Raw genomic sequence first — 22,714 nt, 5'->3', positions numbered from 1 at the left:
ATTGAGCAGACGGTAGTCTACTAGTATAAAGTGTTTCTTTGAAGGTGTTTTCTGAGAGGATAGGAGTGTTGTGAATACCCTGAGCTATAGAGAGGCTCTTTTATTTGTGCTAGGCGTGTTCCCCCATTCCCCGTCTCCAACGTCAATACTGCCACAACAATTGATGCGGCCAATTTCTTATTTGCCGCTTGTGCAACCTCCAACTTTGCAGCCATTGTGGCAACCACAATTGACACCAACCCTGCAAGCTGCGCTGCCGTCAACCCTGATGTAGCCACAGATGCCACCAATGACGATGATGCCAGACATGCAGATGAAGTTTTCCCGACTGCAGCCCATGATGAGGGAGAAATTATCACCAAACTTGTTGAATGCCTGATGGAGGACAAAAATCAAGAAAATGGGGTCGACCATGCTGCCGCAATTTCTCCTGCAACGTCACCTGTTGTCCAACATGCAATCAGAGATGCCGTCACTATTGATGATGGCCATGACATGACTACAATAGGTCTGCATTCCTGTAGATCTGTACCCCTACAAGTCACCAGAGGTGATGACCTCATAGCCACTTCCTTGGCTAACCTTGCAGAGAATGATAACACCTCTGATTTGCAGATTAACCAGTTAGAGTACGGTTACACACAAGAGGATGGCATATACAGTAGCTCTCTCCAAGGAGCTATCGATGATGGCCTCAATGCAAATGTGGCATTACAAATCTCTAAGCTGGATGTTTTCGAATGCTATGACAGAGTCCCCTTCTGCAAATATTGGTCGCGTGCTTCTCACAATCGAAAACCAATCTTGTGCCGTAATTTTGGAACGCAATATCACTAGCATGACGATCCATTTGCTAATGCAATCGGTCTTTCGATGGTTCAGGATACGGATGGAGCACCTGAACAAGAACAGTTCTCCGGAAATGAAATTGACAATGCTTCCTTGGTTTCACTGACATGCCTCCTTGCTGCTAAATGTATGCGGCTAGCACAATTGATCATTTTTGCTGGCTCATGTCGTGTACGAAAGGGGGGAATAAGTGTAGCTCTTCATCCACGATCCTCAAAGCTTTCTCTCGAGTGCTTGATGCATCTGAAGCCACGATGGAAGATGAAACCTCACCATCAAATTTTTACCTTGAACACTTTCTTGATTGATCCCCGATGACATTTGTTTTCTCCTTCTTGCACTAGTTGCAAAGCAATCACAAAAACAGAAAGCACAACCATCTCATATAGGCACTCCTACATGCACTTGTATTAAGATTGAGATGTAATCAACATCTCTCTCTCTCGGCATTCAGTTGAGGGAGGATGTTGGAATAAAATAAAAATATGCCAGCTATCATGCCTAGAGAACCCAAAGGGAATGACCACCCGTTCATATCACTCATCATCATCCTATTTAACTACCCTATGTATCCACACATATCATCACAATTCAATACCCGCCTAACCACCTATCTGCATGTAGTATTGTCTCTCTCTCTCTACCTCTCTCTCTTCTCCTTCTCTGTGTAGCGCGCGCGCACACACACACACTAATGGAATCTCTCACATAACACACACCCTCTGCGCCTCTAATAGTGGGAGGCCTCTCTCCTTTCATTCCCACATGAGTATCGGCGGAGAAAGAGTCTCGGAGGCCTAAATCCGGCGGTGGGTATAAGAGAGCAGGGCTTGCGACTGGAAAGCATGGGAATGGAGTCATTTGCTACACAACACTTGAGGGCTTTGGCAATTGCGAGGTGAGGCGGGATGGGTACAAGAGACCAGAGATGGCCGGGGTGGATGCTACAGATTGGAGTGGGAGACCAAGGCGGAATACCTGCATGGCAATAGCGAAACTTTATTTCTTCTCGCAACTTTGACGTGTGCATGCTCCTGATAGCCAGGGTAATGCTCCAGCAGCCGAGTCGGAACGTGCAGTGCGACTGACCTGCAGTTGATTGGCTGCCCTCGAGAGAAACCTCAACCACCAGCGTTGAATGCTAAGCCATCAGCGTTGAATGCTAATTAGAAGCTTCAAGGCATGTGCAAACTAGAGAGAGAGAGAGAGAGACCCATCAACCTCGCAAGAGGCCGCCAGCTGCAAATTTCATATTTGAGCACATCTTTTATCTGTGAAGAACGTCCCAACTCTCTTTCATACATGCAACCTGCCTCTCCTCTTCCATTGAGTACTGTTGCCTGCGCAGAGCTAAACTTTTTTGTTCACATGCAAAACCTCGAGCTACTGTTGCAGTTTGCTTGCATTATTTCAATTTTCATTGTGCTCAGTTTTTGCTGGGGCTGTGTCGAAGTGCATGCGATGCGCCCGCATATTGTGCTAAAGGGAGAGCACCTGGGGGGATGTTGGACATGGATGGTGAGGAGGTGGCTACATTGACTAGAAGGATGCACCTCCTTGGAGGAATGCTAACTAGAGGCTTCAGGGCATGCGCAAAGGGAGAGCTGATCGGTCGCCCTTGACAGAGCTTTATGTTCCTGCGTCTAGCTCTTGCAATTAAGACATAACTCATGGGCGAATCTATTAGTGAGTTCATCGCTAATCGCTTGGTTACATGACGAGAGAGAGAGAGAGAGAGAGAGAGAGAGAGAGAGATCTCAAACACACTATGTAATGCACTAATGTAGCCCCTCCTACCTTATATTTGTACTAATCCTCGCAATGGAGTGCTATGATAACTACCTTATTATGATGACAAACAGGCATGCATTCCTCAATATCGCATGCAAGGCTTCGTGAAATTATACAGCTTGAGCTCTTGCCCGATTGCACCTCACAATTGACCTTCATAATTTCGAAACTTTGCCCCCACGTTCTTCTCCTAATCTCCTATAAGGAATTGAATTATTGAATCCAATTGATTCGAGCTACACTCAATAGATTGTGTAGTGAAACAACCACATGTCTTGCAATGATGATGTTTAATGTCTTCTAATTACTTGAGAGAGATCTCTCAAACACACAAAATACATTACCTATTGCCAATCACAATAGAAGTGGCAAACATTGCTAGCTATCGTGTACTATGGCATGCACTAATCTAGCCCCTTCTACCTTATACATGTACTAATCCTTGCACCAGAGTGCTATGATATCTACCTTATTATGATGACAAGCAGGCATGCATTCCTCGATATGGCATACAGGCCTTCGTGGATTATACAGGTTGAGCTCCTGCCTGATCGCACCTCACAACTGACCTGCATAAGTACCAAACTTTGTCCCCCACCTTCTTCTCCTAATCTCCTATAAGGAATTGATCTAGTTGATTCCAGCTACACTTAGTAGATTGTGTAGTAAAACAAGCACATGTCTGGCAATGATGATGCTATATTTCTTCTAATTACCTTTCTGGACACCAATGTCTCATTTGTTTTTTTTCTCCTTTTCTAATTTTACACTTGGAACTAGGGTGCAGTGACCATGGAGGAAATTGTGGGTGTTCTCAAGATCACCCAACTTTACCCATGGACCCTACTCCTCTAGGTTGGAACTCTAAAGTGGGTGGCACATGTCAACAACTCCTACATTGAACCAGCTCTGATGTGAGTGTGTGTGTGTGTGTGCACGCGTGCGTGCACGCATGCCGAGAGAGAGAGAGAGAGAGAGAGAGAGAGAGAGAGAGAGAGAGAGAGAGAGAGAGAGAGAGAGAGAGAGATCACATTATCCCCCTCAAAGGTCAAATATAGCCCATGAGACTAAATGAAACATGTCACATGCTCTATGTTGAGCTGGTAAACGTCTCTTGATGCTTCACGGTTGCGGATATGAGGATGGCAACTAAGAGTCCAGAAATAGCTAGCACAGAGGTATGTAAGAAGTGGTTCAGAGTGAAAATGTTAGGGAAGCAAGTCTGAATGTAATCAAAATTTGTGCACTCAAGTAGGGTATGATATTTGTAGGACTCTCAAATGAGAGAGAGAGAGAGAGAGAGAGAGAGAGAGATGTAAAAACGGCTTATACATGTCTCAACCTAAAATTATTGTTCATGTGTGACTCATGTTCTAAGACACCTCTAAGTTCTATGCATCTCTAATGACTATCAATGACAAGTTTCTCTCTCTCTCTCTCTCTCTCTCTCTCTCTCTCTCATATGACTAGGTAGTCACAAATCTCTTCCTCTTTTGAAACTTGCAATGACGAGTGCAACTCTCTCTCTCTCTCTCTCTCTCTCTCTCTCTCTCTCTCTCTCTCTCTCGCTCTCTCTCTCTCTCTCTAGACCTTGGTTGTTCCACTACATCGTAATTTGTTTCTACTTATAATTAACCATCTATCTTGGTACTAACATGCATTTTCATGATCAATTGCAATTAATTGATGCGTCTTCTTGTCGCTCTGAAAATGTTTCTCAAGGAGATCATGATCATTAAATGAAGTCATCATGCATACACCTCCAGAGTGCAATAGCGTGCGAGCGGCAAAGCAGTTGGCAAGATCAAGGGGGCAATTGAATTGCCATTATGAGACTTCGGAGGTCATTTGGAGGGCCTCCTAAGAAATTCTATTTCTCTCTCTAGAAAATGTTCTTAAAATATACTTGGACTTGCTGCGTACGTCCAAAAGGACAACTGAACACTCTAAAAAATGAACCTAACTTTTCAAAATCCTTGAAAACGATCACTTTTTAATTCAATGTTTGTGTCGTTTTCATGAAGTACACAGTGCTCATTCACTATAGCTTTTGTCATCATTGAAATTAAAAAAATCACAAATTTATCAGTTTATGTTAGAATTTACAGTTTTTGATACTGTCAATGCATACAAAATGACCAAAAACTTTAAAAATGTCTATCTACTTGCCTCAATCTGACAGCCATACACAAAGAAGTTGTCAAAATACCCCTAAAAATGAGATTTTGCTTCACGGTGCGCGAGGGTCCATCTGGAAAATTCCAAATAGCCCTCGCACGCCATGAGACAAAAAATTAAAAAGTTGGATCACGGCGCAATATCTAAAATTCTTCAGAAGGTCCCTCGCCCACCGTAATCCAAAATCCCTTTTTTAAAGGTTTTTTGACGATTTCTTTTTCTCCGGGTGTCAGATTGAGACAAGTAATCGGCGTTTTTTAGGTTTTACGGACATTCCGAACGCATTGACGGTGTCAAAAACTTCAAATTCCAACACCAATTGACAGTTTTGTGATTTTTTTAAATTTCAATGATGACAAAAGCCATATTAAATGAGTACCGTCTACCTCATGAAAAAGACATTCGTATTAAAAAAAACGGCACCCGTTTTCAAGGACCACTGACACCTTTTTTATATTTTTCTTAATATCAATCTATTTTTATACATAACGTAAGATCTTCTTTCATCGGAGGAGCGCTTTTTCCTCTCTTCTAAAAGGCCCTCCAAAAGACCTCCGAAATCTCCTAATGAAGGGTCCTTCAAAGCGTTTACAAATTATTCATGGATTTTGTGAATGCAACGTGCAAAAACTTCTTACATAAGATTTGCAAACAAGTTCAAGGTGAAGAAGACTACATCACCTTTTGAGTAGATGTGATTATAGCATTGCAGGGTATTAAGGATGAAATTACACGTTTAGAAATCAATCAACATAAACTCTATACATTCATGAAAAATTTCGAGCATGAAGTTGTGCAACAATTGTCTTTATGCTTCAAAAACCACAAGGACCAAGTTGAAGCGCTGAAAGCACATGTAGTAGGTTTGGGGTTTGAGATTAGGACCTTTAAAGAACAGAAGGAGCAAGTTGAAGCTTTGAAAGCGCATGTAACAGATTTAAGGTCTGAGATGAAGACCTTCAAAATTCCAATTAATCGCTTCAATGCCATCGATAGAAAACTTAGTCATGTTGTCATGCCTAACACACAGAGGGGTGTTACTGCATCCTATCCTAAAATGTAATGTTTTCTCTGTGTGTGTGTGTGAGAGAGAGAGAGAGAGAGAGAGAGAGGCAGAGAGAGAGGCAGAGAGAGAGAGAGAGAGAGAGAGGTTGCATACCTATACTTCTCTCAGACAATCAAGGTAACAACCACCTCGCTACAATACCTAAGGAATTTGGTCATTTCAAGCTGGGTGAACACAGCATAAGGTGGTACTAAAAAGCTTTTCCTCGACAGACAGAGCTAACTACGCTCCTTACTAGCTTGTTCTTTTCATGCTTATCACATGGTGGATCCCATTATGTTATATATCATGCAAAAGATCCTAATGACTCATGAGTAAAATTTAAAAATCTAGCCTAGGCAAAACTTTAGAATCCTTTACATGAATTTTGCTGGATGCAGAAATTTGACTATCTAGCTTGATTTAATGGCACACCTTAGCATGCTTCTACACTGCTAGACGATAAATGCTACCCAACGGTTTCCTTTGCAACAAGATCTGGCCAATACTTTGCACATTCCTTTCATTTGCACATATTTATAGCCTGCACACTTTTTTTGTTTGCTTGTTTTTAAAGGGAGAGTATAATTGCACCCAAACTTAGAGTACTGTTTAACCAAAAGCTCAAAGAGTATTGTTGCAGGTAATGATCAATTGGAGTCAAGAAGCGTGATTTGCACAAACGTTACCTGGGATAAAATCAATAAACCACCTCCAAGGAGACTCCGTGACCTCTACATCTACGGCAATAAACCGCCTCAACCAAAGACAGAAACCCACCTTCCAAGGAGAAGTACCTCAATACTGGCCTTTTCCATGTGTCGTATCTACTGTCTAAATCTTTGTGATAATTTGTTGTCTTCTGTCTAAAACCTCTGCCACTGGAGAACATCATAGAAAATCTGCAACATTCATAGGCATTTCATCAATCTGCATACTGTAATAGTTCTCTATGTCCCGAAGTATCCTTATGTCGTCACCCCTGACAAAGTTGATGGCAACACCCTGGCACAAAATGCAATGTAACATTTAATGGCCTAATAACTTATGTGTAGAGGAAATTAGCATGAACATAGTGGGCATTTCATTAGAATAGATTCCTAATGAGAATTACAAGAGTGCTTGGGTGGAGAGAGCAACAAAAAAACATAACACCTAGTTAGATAGCATCAACAATACTTTCAAAAGAGAGAGAAATTAAGCTATTGACAACAGTTGAGGACCAGATTTTCATGGAGCCGGTCCCCCCTCCAAAAGGCTTTGTATTATGGTTCCTCCCATCAATTGCAAGAGAGACATTGTACAATACAATTATTTGTGTTCCTTCAAGACTAGCTAGTGCAATGAAGATGGAAACTTCATGCACTAAGCAAAACACTTAACAAACACAACTTGAATTATCCCCGTTCTCAGACCCAAGACCTCACACACCTTCGAAGATGGTGAGAGCTAGCAGGGTATGAGAGTAGATTGAGAGGAAGAAGGAGTATCTTACGAGAAAGATGTACATCTCCTCACATAATCACTCATATTAGCATAGCTTAGCTTAGTAATTAGCTTGGTAGAGAAGATGAGCATGCATTGAAGCTTGTCTCTTGGTTGGATTTGCATCCACATGCCAAGAGAGTGTTGATGTAGGCTTCTATCTCACAAGCTTGGAGTAGGTGATGAGCTCTCCATTAAAGCTTGGGAGGAGATAGAGTATTCTTTCTTCACACATGAGCTTGTGTGAGTGTGTGTGTGTGAGATAATCCTTGCAAAAATCAGCCCCCTCTCTCTCTTGGGCGAGCCCTTCCTGCTAAATTGGTCTGGCTTTTGCCTCATTGGACCTCCGCAAGTCAAGCCAATGGGTGTTAAGCAACATAAGTGATAGCCTTCTGACAAGTGTCCCCCTTTCCCCTTTTGTGAGAGCTTTAGGTAATTAAATAATTAAACTAAACTCTCATTGGACCCCTTTGGCTTCTGGCCAGTAGGAATCAGGCAAGCCATTGGGCTCCTGAATGCTCATTGGACCCCTTGGGAGACTGCCCAATAGTCTTCTAGGAGACTTAATTCTCATTGGTTTCTTTTATCAAATGTTTTTAAATTAATTAAACTAGATTTACTTTAGCTTAATTCTCATTGGTCCACTTCAAGGGTCTTCCAATAGGAATTGGCCACACCTTGTGGGAATCTCGCCTAGGGAGCTAACATGTGTCCCTAATTCCCTTTGTGTAAAGGGAGCCTATGTGTGTGTGTGTGTGTGGCTTTCTCTCTCATCCCCTACTAAATGGGCTCGCCCCCTCCTTTGTAGGCTTTGAAGAAGACTTTTGTACACACACTAAGCATCCAATTTTCCCTAAGGTTGACCTTTGGACACAACCTTTGAATTTTGGAACCTTAGCATTTTGGAAGTCTTAATGGGCTGAACCTTAGGGTCTTTTTAGCCCATTGTTGCACATGGTTCTTTTGTAGATGCCCCCCCCCCCCCCCCCCCCTTTTGATCCCTATTTTTCCTCTTTGGATCCCTACTGTGGCCGGTCTGCTAGCTTAACCAATATTCTAGCTTTTTCTCCCCTGGTACCTCCCCACATTAAATGATCAGTTTGATATGAGAAAATCATTTAGGAGAATTAGATATTGATTATCATGACATGCAAAGATGTCAAAAGACGTTAGATTGCAATATTCCATGCATTCAAAATGTTTGGCTACCAAACAACACATTTGCAGTGACCAACCTTGCGTCCAAATCGACCAGAACGACCTATCCGATGTATGTACAGTTCACGATTGTTTGGAAGGTCATAGTTGATAACCAATGAAACCTACATAATCAAAACATGCATTTACGTCAGCCAGTGGACAAACATCAGACACTGCTCAAGCAATGTACTTAATTACTGAAACACTGCATGAAATCTAGCAAGTTAGCATTGACCAAGCAGCAAGTACCTGTTGCACGTCTAAACCTCCAGCCCAAAGATCGGTAGTGATAAGAACGCGAGTATTTCCTGCTCGAAAGTCAGACAAGATTGTATCTCTTTCTTTCTGAGGCATGCCAGCATGCATGAAGGACATAGTAAAATTGTTGTACCGCATCCTCTCTGTAAGCCAGTCCACCTAACAACAATCAAGAGGGTTAATAAAAAATTGTGCTTGATGATTCACTTAATTTGCAATACATAGAAAATGTCATTAAACCTTCTTTGTTGTATTGCAGAAGATCACAGCTTGACTGATATTGAGTGTTTCATAGAGATCACAAAGTGCATCAAATTTCCAGTCTTCTTTTTCAAACGCAACAAGAAATTGTTTGATGCCCTGAAATATTAAGCAAGGTTAGCATGACATCTTGCATTTACAAGAAAGGACATGGCACAGGAGCGTCACACAAGAGCCTACCTCAAGAGCCAACTGATCGCGCTTGACAAGAATGCGAGTTGGATGTGTCATAAATTTTTTGGTCATCTCCAAAATTTCATGTGGTAAGGTAGAAGATAAGAGAACCACCTGCAGATTGGATGGCAAATATCTATAGACATAAAAAATCTGGTCCTTGAAACCTCTTCTACTCAGCATTTCATCTGCTTCATCCTACACAAAAGGAAGAAAATGTCAATTTAAGTATTCGACACATGAATATGCAACTGTAAAAACAATCGAACTGGAACTTACGAGAACAAGGAGCTTTACCGCTCCTGTACGTAAAGTCATCCTCTTTATCATGTCAAAAACCCTTCCCGGAGTTCCAGAAACAATATGGACACCATGCTCAAGCTTTTTGATATCCTTCCCAATGTTTTTACCACCTATGCAAGTATGAACTTCCACATTCATAAATTCGCCGATTACTAATATAACTTTCTCTGTCTGAGATGCTAGCTCTCTCGTGGGAGATAATATTAAAACCTACACACTGCAATTCAATAGTTAGACGAGAAAGATGTGCATGGTAACAGACAAGCTCCAAGCTCAAAATAGGAAAACAACAAACCGTTGAGACCCATAAAAGAGAGAAGTCACATGAAAGCCTCCGCAAAATTAACCTAGTCCTGTTTATTTATGTCTCATTTATAAATCGTGCGATAAGTGATTTAAGACTGTTTGTCAGTTTATCTGCAAGAACCCGAATCAAACTGACGTCATAGAAGCATCTTTTAGACACACATGCTCCCCCCCTTTTCTTAAGTATGCAGCTGTTACTGAGTCGACGGATATCGTAAATCTTAAAGAGCTTTAAATCCTAGAGCAACAATTAGTAATTAAGAAGATCGACAGGCCTAGAGGAGAAGCTTACTCTCGGACAGTGGGGTCAATGATCTGGCAGGCGGCAAGGGCAATCAAGGCAGTCTTGCCAGTTCCGGACGGAGTCTGAGCAATGACATCCGCATGGTGATTGGTGATGAGAGGGATGGCGCGCTGCTGAATCACTGAGGGTTTTTGGAAGCCGCAGGCGTAGATTCCACGAAGAACCTCATCGCGGAGGCCCATGCTGTCGAAAGTGCTACAAACGTCAGGAGCTTGTGTATCAGCGGCCATGGTCGCTCACAAAGATAGTAAAGCGTTCCGCACGCACCAGCTTTTTAAACAGGGCAATCAGCCAGCAGTCTCAAAATTTTCGAGTATTGCCGCTACATAAACCTTACCTCTAAATTTTAAATTTGAAGGTCAGATAAGGACATGCTCACGCGAGGCTTAGGGTACGCGGGCGACTAACGGGACTGGTCCCAATGAATGGACCCATCTACCCTTAATTTAACAATACGCAAGCACCACCTTTAGGACAACTGAACATGGGTTGCCAAACGGTTAGCCCAGCTAGGAAGGAATCCTTCGTCGTTGGATCCGCGCTCGATGTGCATTGGCAGCGAAGTCGTAAAACTGGGTATGGCCGGTTTCGCAACTTGACCTCTTTTTTGTTAAGCACGACATCATTATTTGGACTAGATTTTCAATTGTGAAGTGACGATTACGTCGATGCTTATGCTTCAAGTAGATCTTTCATGCCGCTATCAATCGCGCCCCTCCTTGCTCAAAACGGAGTAACGTAGACGAAATCCGCCCAGCGCCAAGGTAAAGATGATTAATATGGCCCCTTTACCCTATTTAGTTTTGTCTAAGCCTTGACAGATCTGACGCGAGGCAGGCACGGTTGCTCAAAAATGGAGAGAGAGAGAGAGAGAGAGAGAGAGAGAGAGAGAGAGAGAGAGAGAGAGAGGGGCGCAGACAGGAGAGGGGGAGAGAGAGAGAGAGAGAGACGGGGGGTAACTGTTAGAAACCGGCATAGTTTGAAAACTATGCAGTGGAAAGTTGATATGGTTGTCACTGTTGGTTGGCTCGAATTACATGAAACTAAGAGTATCTATACTTATATACTACTCTATCAAGGAAGTCCTAATTTCAAGGACCACGTGACGTAAAATCCCTTCTCGAGCTAAATGCCTAAGCTTTCAAAGTATTGACTCCATGAAAATCACAAAAAGTTTGCCGTGAAAAGTTTGTAGAGAGAGAGTCTAAAATGGGCTAGCCAAAGAAGAGAGAGGGGGTATTTTTTAGTATTTCAAGTATTACCACAGATATTATTGCTCATATTACAGCGTGTATTACCGCGATTATTGCCGCACTGATTATCGAACTCCACTTTAGCACTAAAACATTCAAATTTTGGTGTTTCTCTATGTTTTGCTAGTAAATAAAAATTAAAGAACATTATTTAAAATTTCAAAAAAGTATTTAAAAAATGATATTGAAACATGAAACAATGGCTATGTGGATAAACATGAAACTACGAAGAGGAAGCACCATCCTAGAGTTATGCATGTGCCTCCATGTAAAGCAACTAGTGAGCACCGCGAGAGATGAGAAGCCAAACATGGACGACATCTTCTATCAAGGCATGGATACGACTTTCTCAGACTTCGCATATGCCCACAAGAGCAACCTCCATGGCATCCATCCATCACGTTTTGGATTGGCTCTCACAAACTGAGGCAGGCAATTCATCCCGTTATAGCAAAACACAGTCAAACATGTTTTACAAGTGGAACCCCTCGTCTTCTACCTACACCCTCCAAGGTTGGGGATGGCCTGCCTTGTGATAAGCCAGAAAGCCCTTCGTTAAAGAAAGCGTCGACCTCGCCTTGGAGGTACTCCTGGTGTTGTTTCCTCAATGCCACTTTGGAGCCCACATTTTTCAGTTTTCATCATGATAGAGTGAAGGGTGCCTACATTTTACTAGATGGTAGCACCTATATTAGTTTCTTCGACCTCTATCTTACAACAATGTGCAAGTGGCCTACATTTTTGCAAGAACCTTTCTCATTCTCTTCCAAATGGGTTCAGGGGGTGCACTATGGAATCATGACCCCCCTATGGAATCATGTTAAATGTATAATGTGAGTTCGAAAGGAGGGGTTTTAAAATTCACAAATTTAAGAATTTTAACACAAATACATTAAAATAAGGGGTTTTTTATTCAATTTTGGAAAATTTCCTTAAATAAGGGGTCATTTTATTCATTCACACATATTAAAAGCAGGGTTTGTTTAATACCCTGCGAATGGACATTATATAGAGAGTATTGAATGGTGAACCCCCCGAACAAATGGGTTGTGCAAATAAGAAAGACTGGGATAGGACGCCAAATTTTTGGTGTTTAATTTTATCATTTTTATTACCACTTCTAGTATCGTAGGCTTTCGAAGAATATCGGACACATTTCACCCGAGAGATTGCATCCATGCATTCTTCGCATATGCTGAAAGGTTTTACGTAGTGGTGCCAAAGAGCTCTCTTTCATGAAAAGGTGTTGAGCAAGGAGCACAATAATGGAGCTCGATCTTCTTCAAAGCATTCTCGCACTATGCACAACACAAAATGCTAGCTCCACTTGCACCCATAATGCTTCATAATAACAACAGAATGCATTTTGTGAATGTGGATGCAAGGGAGAGAAAGAGGTTATAATTGTCATCACTACAAGAGGCCGCTTAAATTTTAACGTCAGATTATCGACATCAATGGCCGGCCTCGATATATGTGTAGGTAAACCAGGAGGGAGATCACATTTCATGATTACTTTGTAGGTAAACCAAGATTACTTTGTACTTAGGTCATAAAAGGGCGCTACACGCTTAAGGCTAGCCGCTAGTGTTAGGAGTCTCCCGCTAGTTGCTTAGGGTTAGTCGCTTAGGTATTTTGGCGCTTAACTCTGTCGCTTAGTCCTACCCCCTTCTTTTTTTAGCCGCTTAGCCGCTTAGGACTAGTCACATAGGGCTGGTCGTTTAGGTATTTAGTCACTTAGCCACGTCGCTTTGATCCACCTACTGCATTATTTAGCAATTTAGTCGTTTAACTAAGGCTAGTTGTTAGGGAAAATCGATATTCATACCGCTTAAGACTTATCGCTCAAAGGGTTTGTTGCTTAGGGCTAGCCGCTTAGGTTAACAACCTCTTTGCAAAATGTTTAAGCCTACCCGCTTCGTTACTTCGGTAGGGCTAGTCACTTATGTGTTTGGCTGTACGAACGTTCGTGATATATAGGCATTGACCAATAAAGACACGATAATTAATCGATGGTCTTGATCTTCATGCACCTCTGGACCAAGGTATACGGGGATCGAGAATGGCTAGAGAATGTGAGGTTGTTAGAGCTAGCAACAATTGGTAGAAAACCGCAAACAGACTTCGACAAAAGAAGTAAAACAACACAAATGCACTTCAATACCGCACTTAGACTTCAAAAACGCGAACAGGTTTTAAAAACGTAAATGATGTTTAGAGATGTCAGTCTATTGAGGATTAGGGTTTATATTGGATCTTCGTACATGCGTCGTCATATAGTTATGGGTGTGTACTTGTGTCGAACCCTATATACAGGCATTGATCAATAAAGACGAGATTATTACCCGGTGTTCCTAATTTCCATGCACCTTTAAATTGAGCTAGTTGTGCGAGGATCGGGCATGGCTAGAGAATGTAGCGGTTATTGGTATAAAAAATACAAACGACTTTAGAAATGAAACGATCTCAAAAACGAATTGCGTATTTCATAAAACCCAAATGGACTTCGACAAACGAAGTAAAATAACGCAAACGGACTTCAATAGCGCACATAGACTTCCAAAAGGCGAACAAAATTCAAAAGCACAAATGATCTTTAGAGATGGCAGTCTGTTGAGGTTTAGGGTTTGTACTGGGTCTTTGTACATGCATTGTCATGTGGTTATGGGTGTGTACTTATGTCAAACCCTAGCGTATAGACATTGCACAATAAAGATAAGATTATAGCCGGTGGTCCTGGTCTCCATGCACTTGTAGACCAAGGTGTGCGGGCATGGCTAGATAATGTGAGGTTGTTAGAGCTAGCGAAAAATGGCAAAAAAACCACAAACGGACTTTAGAAATGCAACGGTCTTCACAAAAGACTTGTGTACTTTAAAAACACAAACATACTTCGACAAACGAAGTAAAATAAAGCAAACGAAGTTCACTAGCGCACACAGACGGCAGTTTGTTGAGGATTAGGATTTGTACTGGATCTTCATACATGCATTGTCATGTAGTTATTCGTGTGTACTTATGTCGAACCTTGATATATAGGCATTGGCTAATAAAGTCAACATTATTACCCGGTGCAATTCAAGAGCAATCGTGTAGAAACCTTCTTTTCTAGATCATCTTCAGAAATTGCTTAACTTTCCTACTAGACGATGGCTAGACACGATGATGGATTCCAGATTTTCCTCCGTTAGTGTATCCAGGAACTGGTCAACCAAATAATCGACCATTCTCGTAATTCCTATATAGGTGCTAAAGCGGATTCAAGGGAAATCTTCCACCAATCTTAGAGAGGGCCTCCCATTTGATGTGTCGGGGTGGGTTCATTGTCTTATCTATGTAGTCGATGCCTTGGAATATGCACGGTTTAGCATGATGATCGATTTCTTATGAAAGTCGTCAATGGGGAGCATCGATGTCAAGCTACCTGTCTATTGTCTATATATGTCCTCCTTGCAGAGATGATTGAGAGTGTGGGGTTCATTGAGGTTATGATGAGGAGAAACTACATTGATGTGCTCGATGGGCATTGGCATTGCATGGCATGCAGCCAATAAAGTACGCTTGATGAGTTTGTCTAGGTTAAGTGCCAGCAATGGTTAGGTCAAAGCTTAGCGGCTACGGCGTACGCGAAACTCAAGAGGCATTGGATCGGATAATGATGTTTTGGTGGGAGTCCACCTTTGGTTGGATATTTTTTTTTAAATGGCTTTAAAAAAATATCTTTATAGAGTGCAGGGAGATGGGCTTGCCCTAATTAGCCACTGTCGGCTGGGAGAGCAAGGGGTATGTGTGCGTGAAGCAAAGGGCGGCGCGGCCGCGTATATCCTGCTAAGGCTCCCACATGCAGAGCAATATAAAAGGAGGGCACAGGGGGCCTCCGAGAACGCTGCAGGAGCTAGGCGCCGCCAAGGGATTGCAAGGGGCTGAAGGCCGCCAGCTGATTGACAGCCAAAGAGAGGGATGCGAGCTGCAGGTGAAAGGGGGGGAAACCATCTGACAAGCTCAGCAAAAGGCTCTCAAGGCCAGGCTCAGAGAGAGCGAGGGAGATTAGAGACGAGCTCAGTACGGAGCCCTTAAGGGTGCCCTGCAGAAGCTTTAAGGGCGAGCCGCCTGCATGGCATGACCAGGAGAATAAGGCTGAGAGGTGCAAGTGCGCGAGCAGGAGAGTCGTCAGAGGGGTGGATTTGTGCAGGACAGAGGATAGCAGAGAGGAGAGCCTGACGAGCGCTACACAATGAGGCCGATCTGTGGAGTTCATCAGTTGCAAAGGAAAAGGGTGGCACTATCCGCAGGAGGGGTCTTTTTTCATGAGCCAATGATCCGGGCTATGGCAATTATGCTACAAAAGTAAGGTGGACATATAGTAGCTGGGGGAGAACTCGCCGTGAGCAAGAGGAAATTAAAGCCTCCATGGGGGCTGGTCTTGGAAGAGAGCAGGTGGGCATGATATCGGAGGATTGTGGCCGTCGGGTGATTGACAACAAGGCCGCTCGGTGCTGCCGAGAACAGTCAAGAGCTGCATGCTAAGGGGGCCGCTTTCCAAGACACACAAGAGTTGGCAAGCAACCGAGAGGGGCCTCTCGTGACGTAGAGGAGGTAGAAGAGCACCGCTAGGAAAATGGAAGGGGAACGGGTCGACCAGGAGGGTGACCAACTTGCTAGAGGAGCCAGGGGAAGCTCCAGTGTTGCAAAAAGAGCTCATCACGGGCTGAAGAAACCAAGGAGAGAAGGATATTGCTGGAGATAGCACATAAGGAGAGCATTGCAAAGGCACTTGGAAGCTAAAAATGAGCAAAGGGAGGTCACTGGAGAAGTGAACGCGGATTGGATGATGAGGATGTCACGAATAGGTCCCAACAAAAGGCATTGGTTCTCTTGAGAAAGCTATCATTGTATACATTTCACCTTAGGTTAATCGAGCCGGCTCTATCGTAATCTCCATAGTCTCAGTGTTTCCGTGTATGTGCTTTTTGTTCCTCTCTCTCTCTCTCTCTCATACCTATGTGTGTGTCGTGTATCCGAGTGGTCTTTGGCTGCATGAGGCGGGTGCAAAGGGTATAAAGCTTAGGTAGTTTGTGTATGTAGTTTCTCTGTATATTAATGGGGATGTATGTCAAGTTTTTTTTCTAAAAGAGCTTGCCACTAGCTGCTTTCGGGCTATGAGAAAGAGTCCGAGGATTGGGTCTGGGTGTGTTTTCCTGAGTGTGTAAATACATTTTGAGTTGTATTGAATTTAAATGGAAACCCGCGGGAGAGGGAGGGGGAAGGGGGTCCAGCTTTAGCGGTAATGTGCGCGGCAATATTCGCGGAAATACATGCGGTAATATTTGCGGTAAAGTGCCGCTCTAGCGTCAAAAGGATTTTCTCTCCTCATTTTGAATTCCTCTCTCTTGTTTTGCGGTAATGGCCCGCGGTAAACACCACGATCTCTCATAGAGAGAGCTTACCACTGGCCGCTTTCGGGCTATGATAAAGAGTCCGAGGATTGGGTCTGGGTGTGTTTTCCTGAGCCTCATCAACGATATTCTTAGAGGCAAAGAAGAATAGAGTGTTGATTACTAAAGAGGAAGAGGAGATGTCAAGGGGCTACAATTGGCATGTAAATATTTTCACAACTTCCTTTTGCAGATCCACACAATGACATTACTTTAGTAACTTTAAGTTGGTTCCAGTTTTGTGGTTGCAATATCACAAATACGAAACTTTGTGGTCGCATGGGAGCTAATTCAAGTGAGCTCTAGGTGGGTATGGGCAGATGCGCGGGATACATTTGTACCTTTGCAGCATTCTAAACAAGTTGTGTTCACAATAGATCCACTATGGAGAGACAAGGACTCTGAAAAGGATCTGTCTAAGCCGTGTTGGATCTATGTTGTTCAAGTTGCTCCAGGAAGCAAGCAAGTGTGTGAAGGATTGGAAGTTGAGTCCGAAGAGCGTCATGATCAAAGCGCACGGCCGATAGATGTTGTAAGTGAGGATTTTGAGCTCGAGGTCAGCGGTGAGCAGATGCCTGAATCTAGAAATGAGCTTTCAAATATACAAGTTGATGTGGAGAGCAATGAAGAAGACAAAGAAGTGGAGTTTGATGACGAAGATGCAGAAGTACATATTGTGATAGACATCTTTGGTGTAGTAGCTCTCATAGAAGATGAGAGATGGACTACCGATTTGTGCTAGGAAATTTTTTGAAAAACTCTTTTACTTAGTCTACAATAGTGGAAAGATATAATTAGTTATGTTGCAGCATCATGTTTTTGTTATTTGCATTGCTTACGCTTTCCTTTTGTGAACTAATATATTATATATGTGCTATTTGTGTATCTCTATCCATGTGTGATGATGATGATACATACTCTCCTAGTTTTAGTTTTCCTATCACTCTGGCCGGTATGTCACCCAAGCAAATGGGCTCCTTTTTGTCACAGTTTACACCATAGCAATTTGCTTACGCCCAGAACCTTTGGGGAGTGGGTTCCTCTAGACCTACTACAACCGTCCCTATGCTTAGGACTAGTGTGTGGGGACTACACTAGCCACCCCTACACCTCAGTCGAGTGTGCCTTCTACATCGACGACTGGTTCTTCTTCGAGATGAGGTAGGCATTGTGTTGGAGGTGGTGATTGTTGTAATAGCGGCTATACCAACACGTCCACCGCACCTAGAGAGCGTCCACCACTCTCTTCAGTAGATAGTTCACCGATTGGCGCACCACGTACACGTTGGGCATCACACGAGCATGATCCTAGGTAGGTGTACAAGACCAAGGATGGGGCTGTTGTGGCGGATAGGGTTGGAAAGGCCATGCGGCAGAAGATTTGATAGATTTGTACACTATAAGAGAGAAATATTGTGTGTGCGGCAATAGCAGCGAAAAAATATATACGCGATAATAGTCATAGGAATACACCCGCTACTATTACCACATGCATTGCCGCTGCTATTGTCACGTATATTATCTCTAAACGTTTATTCAAAAATAAAGGTGCTCATTTGGGCCACCCACCCAAATGAGCACCTTTATTTTTTACCTACATAAAACATATGAAACATCATTTTGAAAGAGTATGTAGAAAAAACAAAAAATTGAGCTGAATATACTTTACCTTGACAATTTAATATGCTTGAGATAAACTATTAAAAAAAGTTAAAAATAATATTTATATATACATTGTGCCACATTGGGACTTTATGAGAGTTTAGGAAAATAATTTTCTATCTAATCCTCCTCCTCCTCATCATCGCCCATAGGCACGCACATTTGATCATCGTGACTCTACATAAACCCAAACCAAATTAAACAAATATCAAAAGCTCAAAACAATTCATACAATATTATTTGTTTAAACTTACTGCTTGTAGTGATCCAACCGTTGCGTAGAATTGTGTATGAGAGATGTGGTTGTTTTCCAACAACCATCGCCAAGTTTCAAAATTTGTATGCCGCTCCCAAAACTTGACCATCTCTCTGGTTGGTCGACTAAGAGTGATATTTTCCTAAGCTAGCAACAACAACCACAAATCATCAACTAGAATCTTTATAATCACCGATTTAGATTGTAATTTAACCATTCTTACATTTTTTTCTTCCTTGCTTCTTTGCCTCCTGAGCCATAGTGAATGGGAGTTTGTCTAGCCCGAGCTTTACGTTGTTGTCTGTAGGATGAGCCCATTACAGCCTGATCGCTCTTTTCTTGCATTGCCCACTCCCACTCCGCATCTGCCATGTTTCAACCGCGATAGTTCATGTCTGGATCTCTAACTTGGTTGGCTATCGTGCACTGTACATTGGATTGCTTGTTTTTCAAAAATGTTTTTATGTAGCCCTCCAACCACTGTTGTGAAAAACATTGATCGGGGGCATGTGGAAATCTAGCATGCAACGCATCCTCAATGTAGCGTGCATGATCGGGCAACTTGTCTCTAAACTTTACAAAACAATTCTTATACGTTGAATGTATAAGAATATGAAGATGGCGTCAAAACGCCCTGTTGTGTGTTGTACCAAAGTCCATCTCCCTGCCATACTTTACCCTATAGTAGTGCTCATGTGTGTCTGAAACAGGTGCATCACTATCCTTTTCCTCTGTATCTAAGGAGGCACGCTTTGAAATAGGGGACTCGGTCCCCCTCCCCCCCCCCCCCCCCCCCCCCCAACTACCTAAACAAGCGAAGCCATAAGATCCCCCGCCGCTCTGTCTCTTTTGGTGCTCGCTTCCCTGAGACAAGAGTCGACGCACGCCATTGGAAGAAGTGCGTCGATGGTGCTCTGGTAAAGGATGAGTGGAATAGAGTGGTGTGGAACCCTGCGATGCCATGGGAGTGAGACCTGCAATGGAAGGGGAGTAGGATGGTAAGAAGGGGTCGTATACTGAGGTGTCATTGGTGCGAGGCTTTGGATGTAAGCATTCCCTCCCTGACTCCCCCATGGCATGGACTGCAAAGAAAGACCGTAGCTCGCAAGCTGTTGCGGAGTGTACCAGCCAAACAATGTATCCATCGAAACGGAGGTACTGGTCCCGTAAAGAGATCGTCCATTGTAGGTCTGGATTTGCCACCGGTAAAGGAACCTGAGTAGAGTAGGTGTAGGATGGCCATGCCTGCAAATAACAAAGAGAAACCTATAACACTCATAGCCACACAAAAAAAGCCACAAATAATCTTAATTTCTTTGCTTGGTCTCACCGCCTCAAGACTCAGGTCCAGTGGAGGCGATGCCCACCCCGGGTGGGAGCCCACCTGGGATGTGAACCAACCAACAGAAGACCCAAATGGCTGCTCCCCACCACGTGGTCTCTTGGTCTGACATCTACATTACAAAGAGAAATATGAGACTTAGCTTTCTCCCCCTACTCACTCATTTATATATATGTACACAAGTATATATGCACACAAGCACGTAGATACATATACATACTAGTAGACCTAAGGAGGGGCTAGTAGTGCCAAAGGTCAAGTGGCACCACTTTAGATATCATCACAGTCTAGATCATGGTAAAACCAAAGGTACGCTGCGGTAATCCATGCATGAGTGGATCAATGATCGCAATGCCATGATTAAAAAAGGACTACACTCTATAGGAAGCGTCTAACCTTCCGGTGCTATGCTCCTATATTTAGTGCCTACATACATGCATAACAAATATATACATACACACCATACGATAATTAAAGTATATATAATCATGTACTCTCTATAATTACTTGTAATATTTAAGTATATACAATTACGTAAATGTAGCCAACGTTTTGTGTTGTGCGCACTGCGAGAGTGCTTTGAAGAAGAGCTTCTTTTTTGTGCTTATTGCGCAACATCTCTTCACAACATCTCCTTGTTCAAGGGATTATTGTGCACATTACATGCATGCCTCCATTTTTAGGTATTGTGCCATTGAAAGCTTTCCAACTTAATGCCACATCCGTAGAGAGAAAGAGAGGGGAAAAGAGAGCGATAGACATAAAGAGAGAGAGAGAGAAAGACACAGAAGGTAGAGAGAAGAGCGTAGAAAGTCATTTCTAAACTCCATCTTGGGGACGTAAAAGTTTTGTTTTCAAAGAACTCTACAGAAGCCTCCGCACTCTCGAATGACACACCCCACAAAACGGTGGTTTCGCTTTCAATCACTGCTCTTTACTTACTTGCAAGCTCACATGCACAAAACGACTTGTCCGCGAGTCGTTTGCACATGTGAGCTTGCAAACAACTACATACCTAAACTACTATGAACATAATTGTAAACCTAGCTAACTATAAATTCAAACCATAATCCTCTAGCTAAACTTAAATATAAAAACTAAAACCCTCTCTTTGTCTCTCCCTTTCCCTCTCTCTCTCTCTCTCTCTCTCTCTCTCTCTCTCTATCTCTATCTCTCTGTCTTTCCCTCTTTCTCTTTCTCTTTCTCTTTCTCTTCTCACACTCTTTCTCTATTCTCTCTCTCTCCCTCTCATTCTCTATCTCCCCCACCCCCCGCTCTCTCTCTCTCTCTCTCTCTCTCTCTCTCTCTCTCTCTCTCTCTCTCTCTCTCTCTCTCTCACACACACACACACACACACACACACACACACACACACACACACACTTTTATCTAGATGACAATGCCTTGGCTTACCCTTGACAAAATTCTTCCCTCTCTCTCTCTCTCTCTCTCTCTCTCTCTCTCTCTCTCTCTCTCTCCTCTCTCTCTCTCTCTCTCTCTATACCGCATCTATTCCTACACCCTTTGGAACTATTATAAATTATGCTATGGTGGATGGTGGAAGTTTGACAGCTTTGTCTATGGTGGGAGGGCTATGACCCGAAGGTCACATGAGCACGCTTTGGTGGTGTAGATAGATTAGTCCATATTTTTGGAACCATCACATTGGTGCCATAAATGTCAAACAACCATACTTGGCCATAGTGCTAAGGCTAGCAATCACAAGCAAGGGATATCTCCTATTGACCGCCTTCACACGTTCGATACAACACTCAACTGAGGTGCCTTCCACAATCGCTTTGCTGCTTCTCTATCCCCGCCTTGCAGACATTTCCTCAAGTGCTCGCAAGGATTCCCCAATTGCTCACCCATGGCTACTTCAGTTTGAAGTGTGAAAACCTTCTTGGAAGTCATCCATACTCCCCTTACAAATTCTTCTCGGCAAGTTTTATCGAAAGTTGTCCTTACTTGGCAGCCTGGCAAGACTGGTTTCGTCTTAGCACTTTTTACCTCTACTCATCTTTGAACATATGGTATGAACCCCCCTCACAGATACATACACAATCTAACACTTGGCATAGTGCTCTTCATCTAGATCTCACACTCTCGTACCCTCGTTTCTCACAACAGCATCGAGAAGAATGTCTGCAGCAAACACATACCCTTTTGCTCACAACTAAACACGCACACACTCACACATTCACACGAGCTCATGCACACACACACACACACACACACACACACACACACACACACACACACACACACACACACACACGTGCAACATTAATATGAAGGTGCAATGTACATGCAAAAATCTTTCAAAGCGACATGGATGCAACTAGAAGTGAATGGGGGCATGGCACATTTTGAAACCCTCTTGTCGCAGATCGGATATGAAATTCTAGAGCAAATGATATTGATTATCACATTGGGATACATATCAGGTAGGTGCATTTACATCTACTTAGAATTTTGGCTACGCGATGTCATTAATTTGATGTTCATAAAGACTTTCATCTCCCTAGGTGCATTTGGTAAACTTTTAAACTTTGAGTCATAGTTTTGAGATATTTTAGGAACCTGACTTTTTGAATAAATATCCATATACT

The 22,714-nt window shown here is 42.8% G+C and overlaps 1 protein-coding gene and 1 pseudogene across 1 annotated transcript; one reads left to right on the top strand and one right to left on the bottom strand.

The window, feature by feature from the left end:
* Positions 1 to 378: 378 nt before the first annotated feature.
* LOC147432465 (uncharacterized) lies at positions 379 to 2,471 on the top strand (annotated as a pseudogene).
* A 4,068-nt stretch (positions 2,472 to 6,539) lies between these two features.
* On the bottom strand, positions 6,540 to 9,761 carry LOC147432464 (eukaryotic initiation factor 4A-III homolog B-like). Its single transcript, XM_086491589.1, has 6 exons — positions 9,521 to 9,761; positions 9,248 to 9,439; positions 9,047 to 9,166; positions 8,798 to 8,965; positions 8,584 to 8,670; positions 6,540 to 6,868 (listed from the first exon to the last, which is right to left on the bottom strand). Exons 1-6 carry the CDS (start codon positions 9,680 to 9,682, stop codon positions 6,755 to 6,757), a joined length of 843 nt encoding a protein of 280 aa, XP_086347715.1. The 5' UTR covers positions 9,683 to 9,761; the 3' UTR covers positions 6,540 to 6,754.
* Positions 9,762 to 22,714: the final 12,953 nt, after the last annotated feature.

Source organism: Adiantum capillus-veneris, chromosome 20 (assembly GCF_014529385.1).
Source record: "Adiantum capillus-veneris isolate H3 chromosome 20, ASM1452938v2, whole genome shotgun sequence".
Classification (NCBI taxonomy): Eukaryota; Viridiplantae; Streptophyta; class Polypodiopsida; order Polypodiales; family Pteridaceae; genus Adiantum; species Adiantum capillus-veneris.
This window is presented reverse-complemented; position numbering and strand designations above follow the sequence as displayed.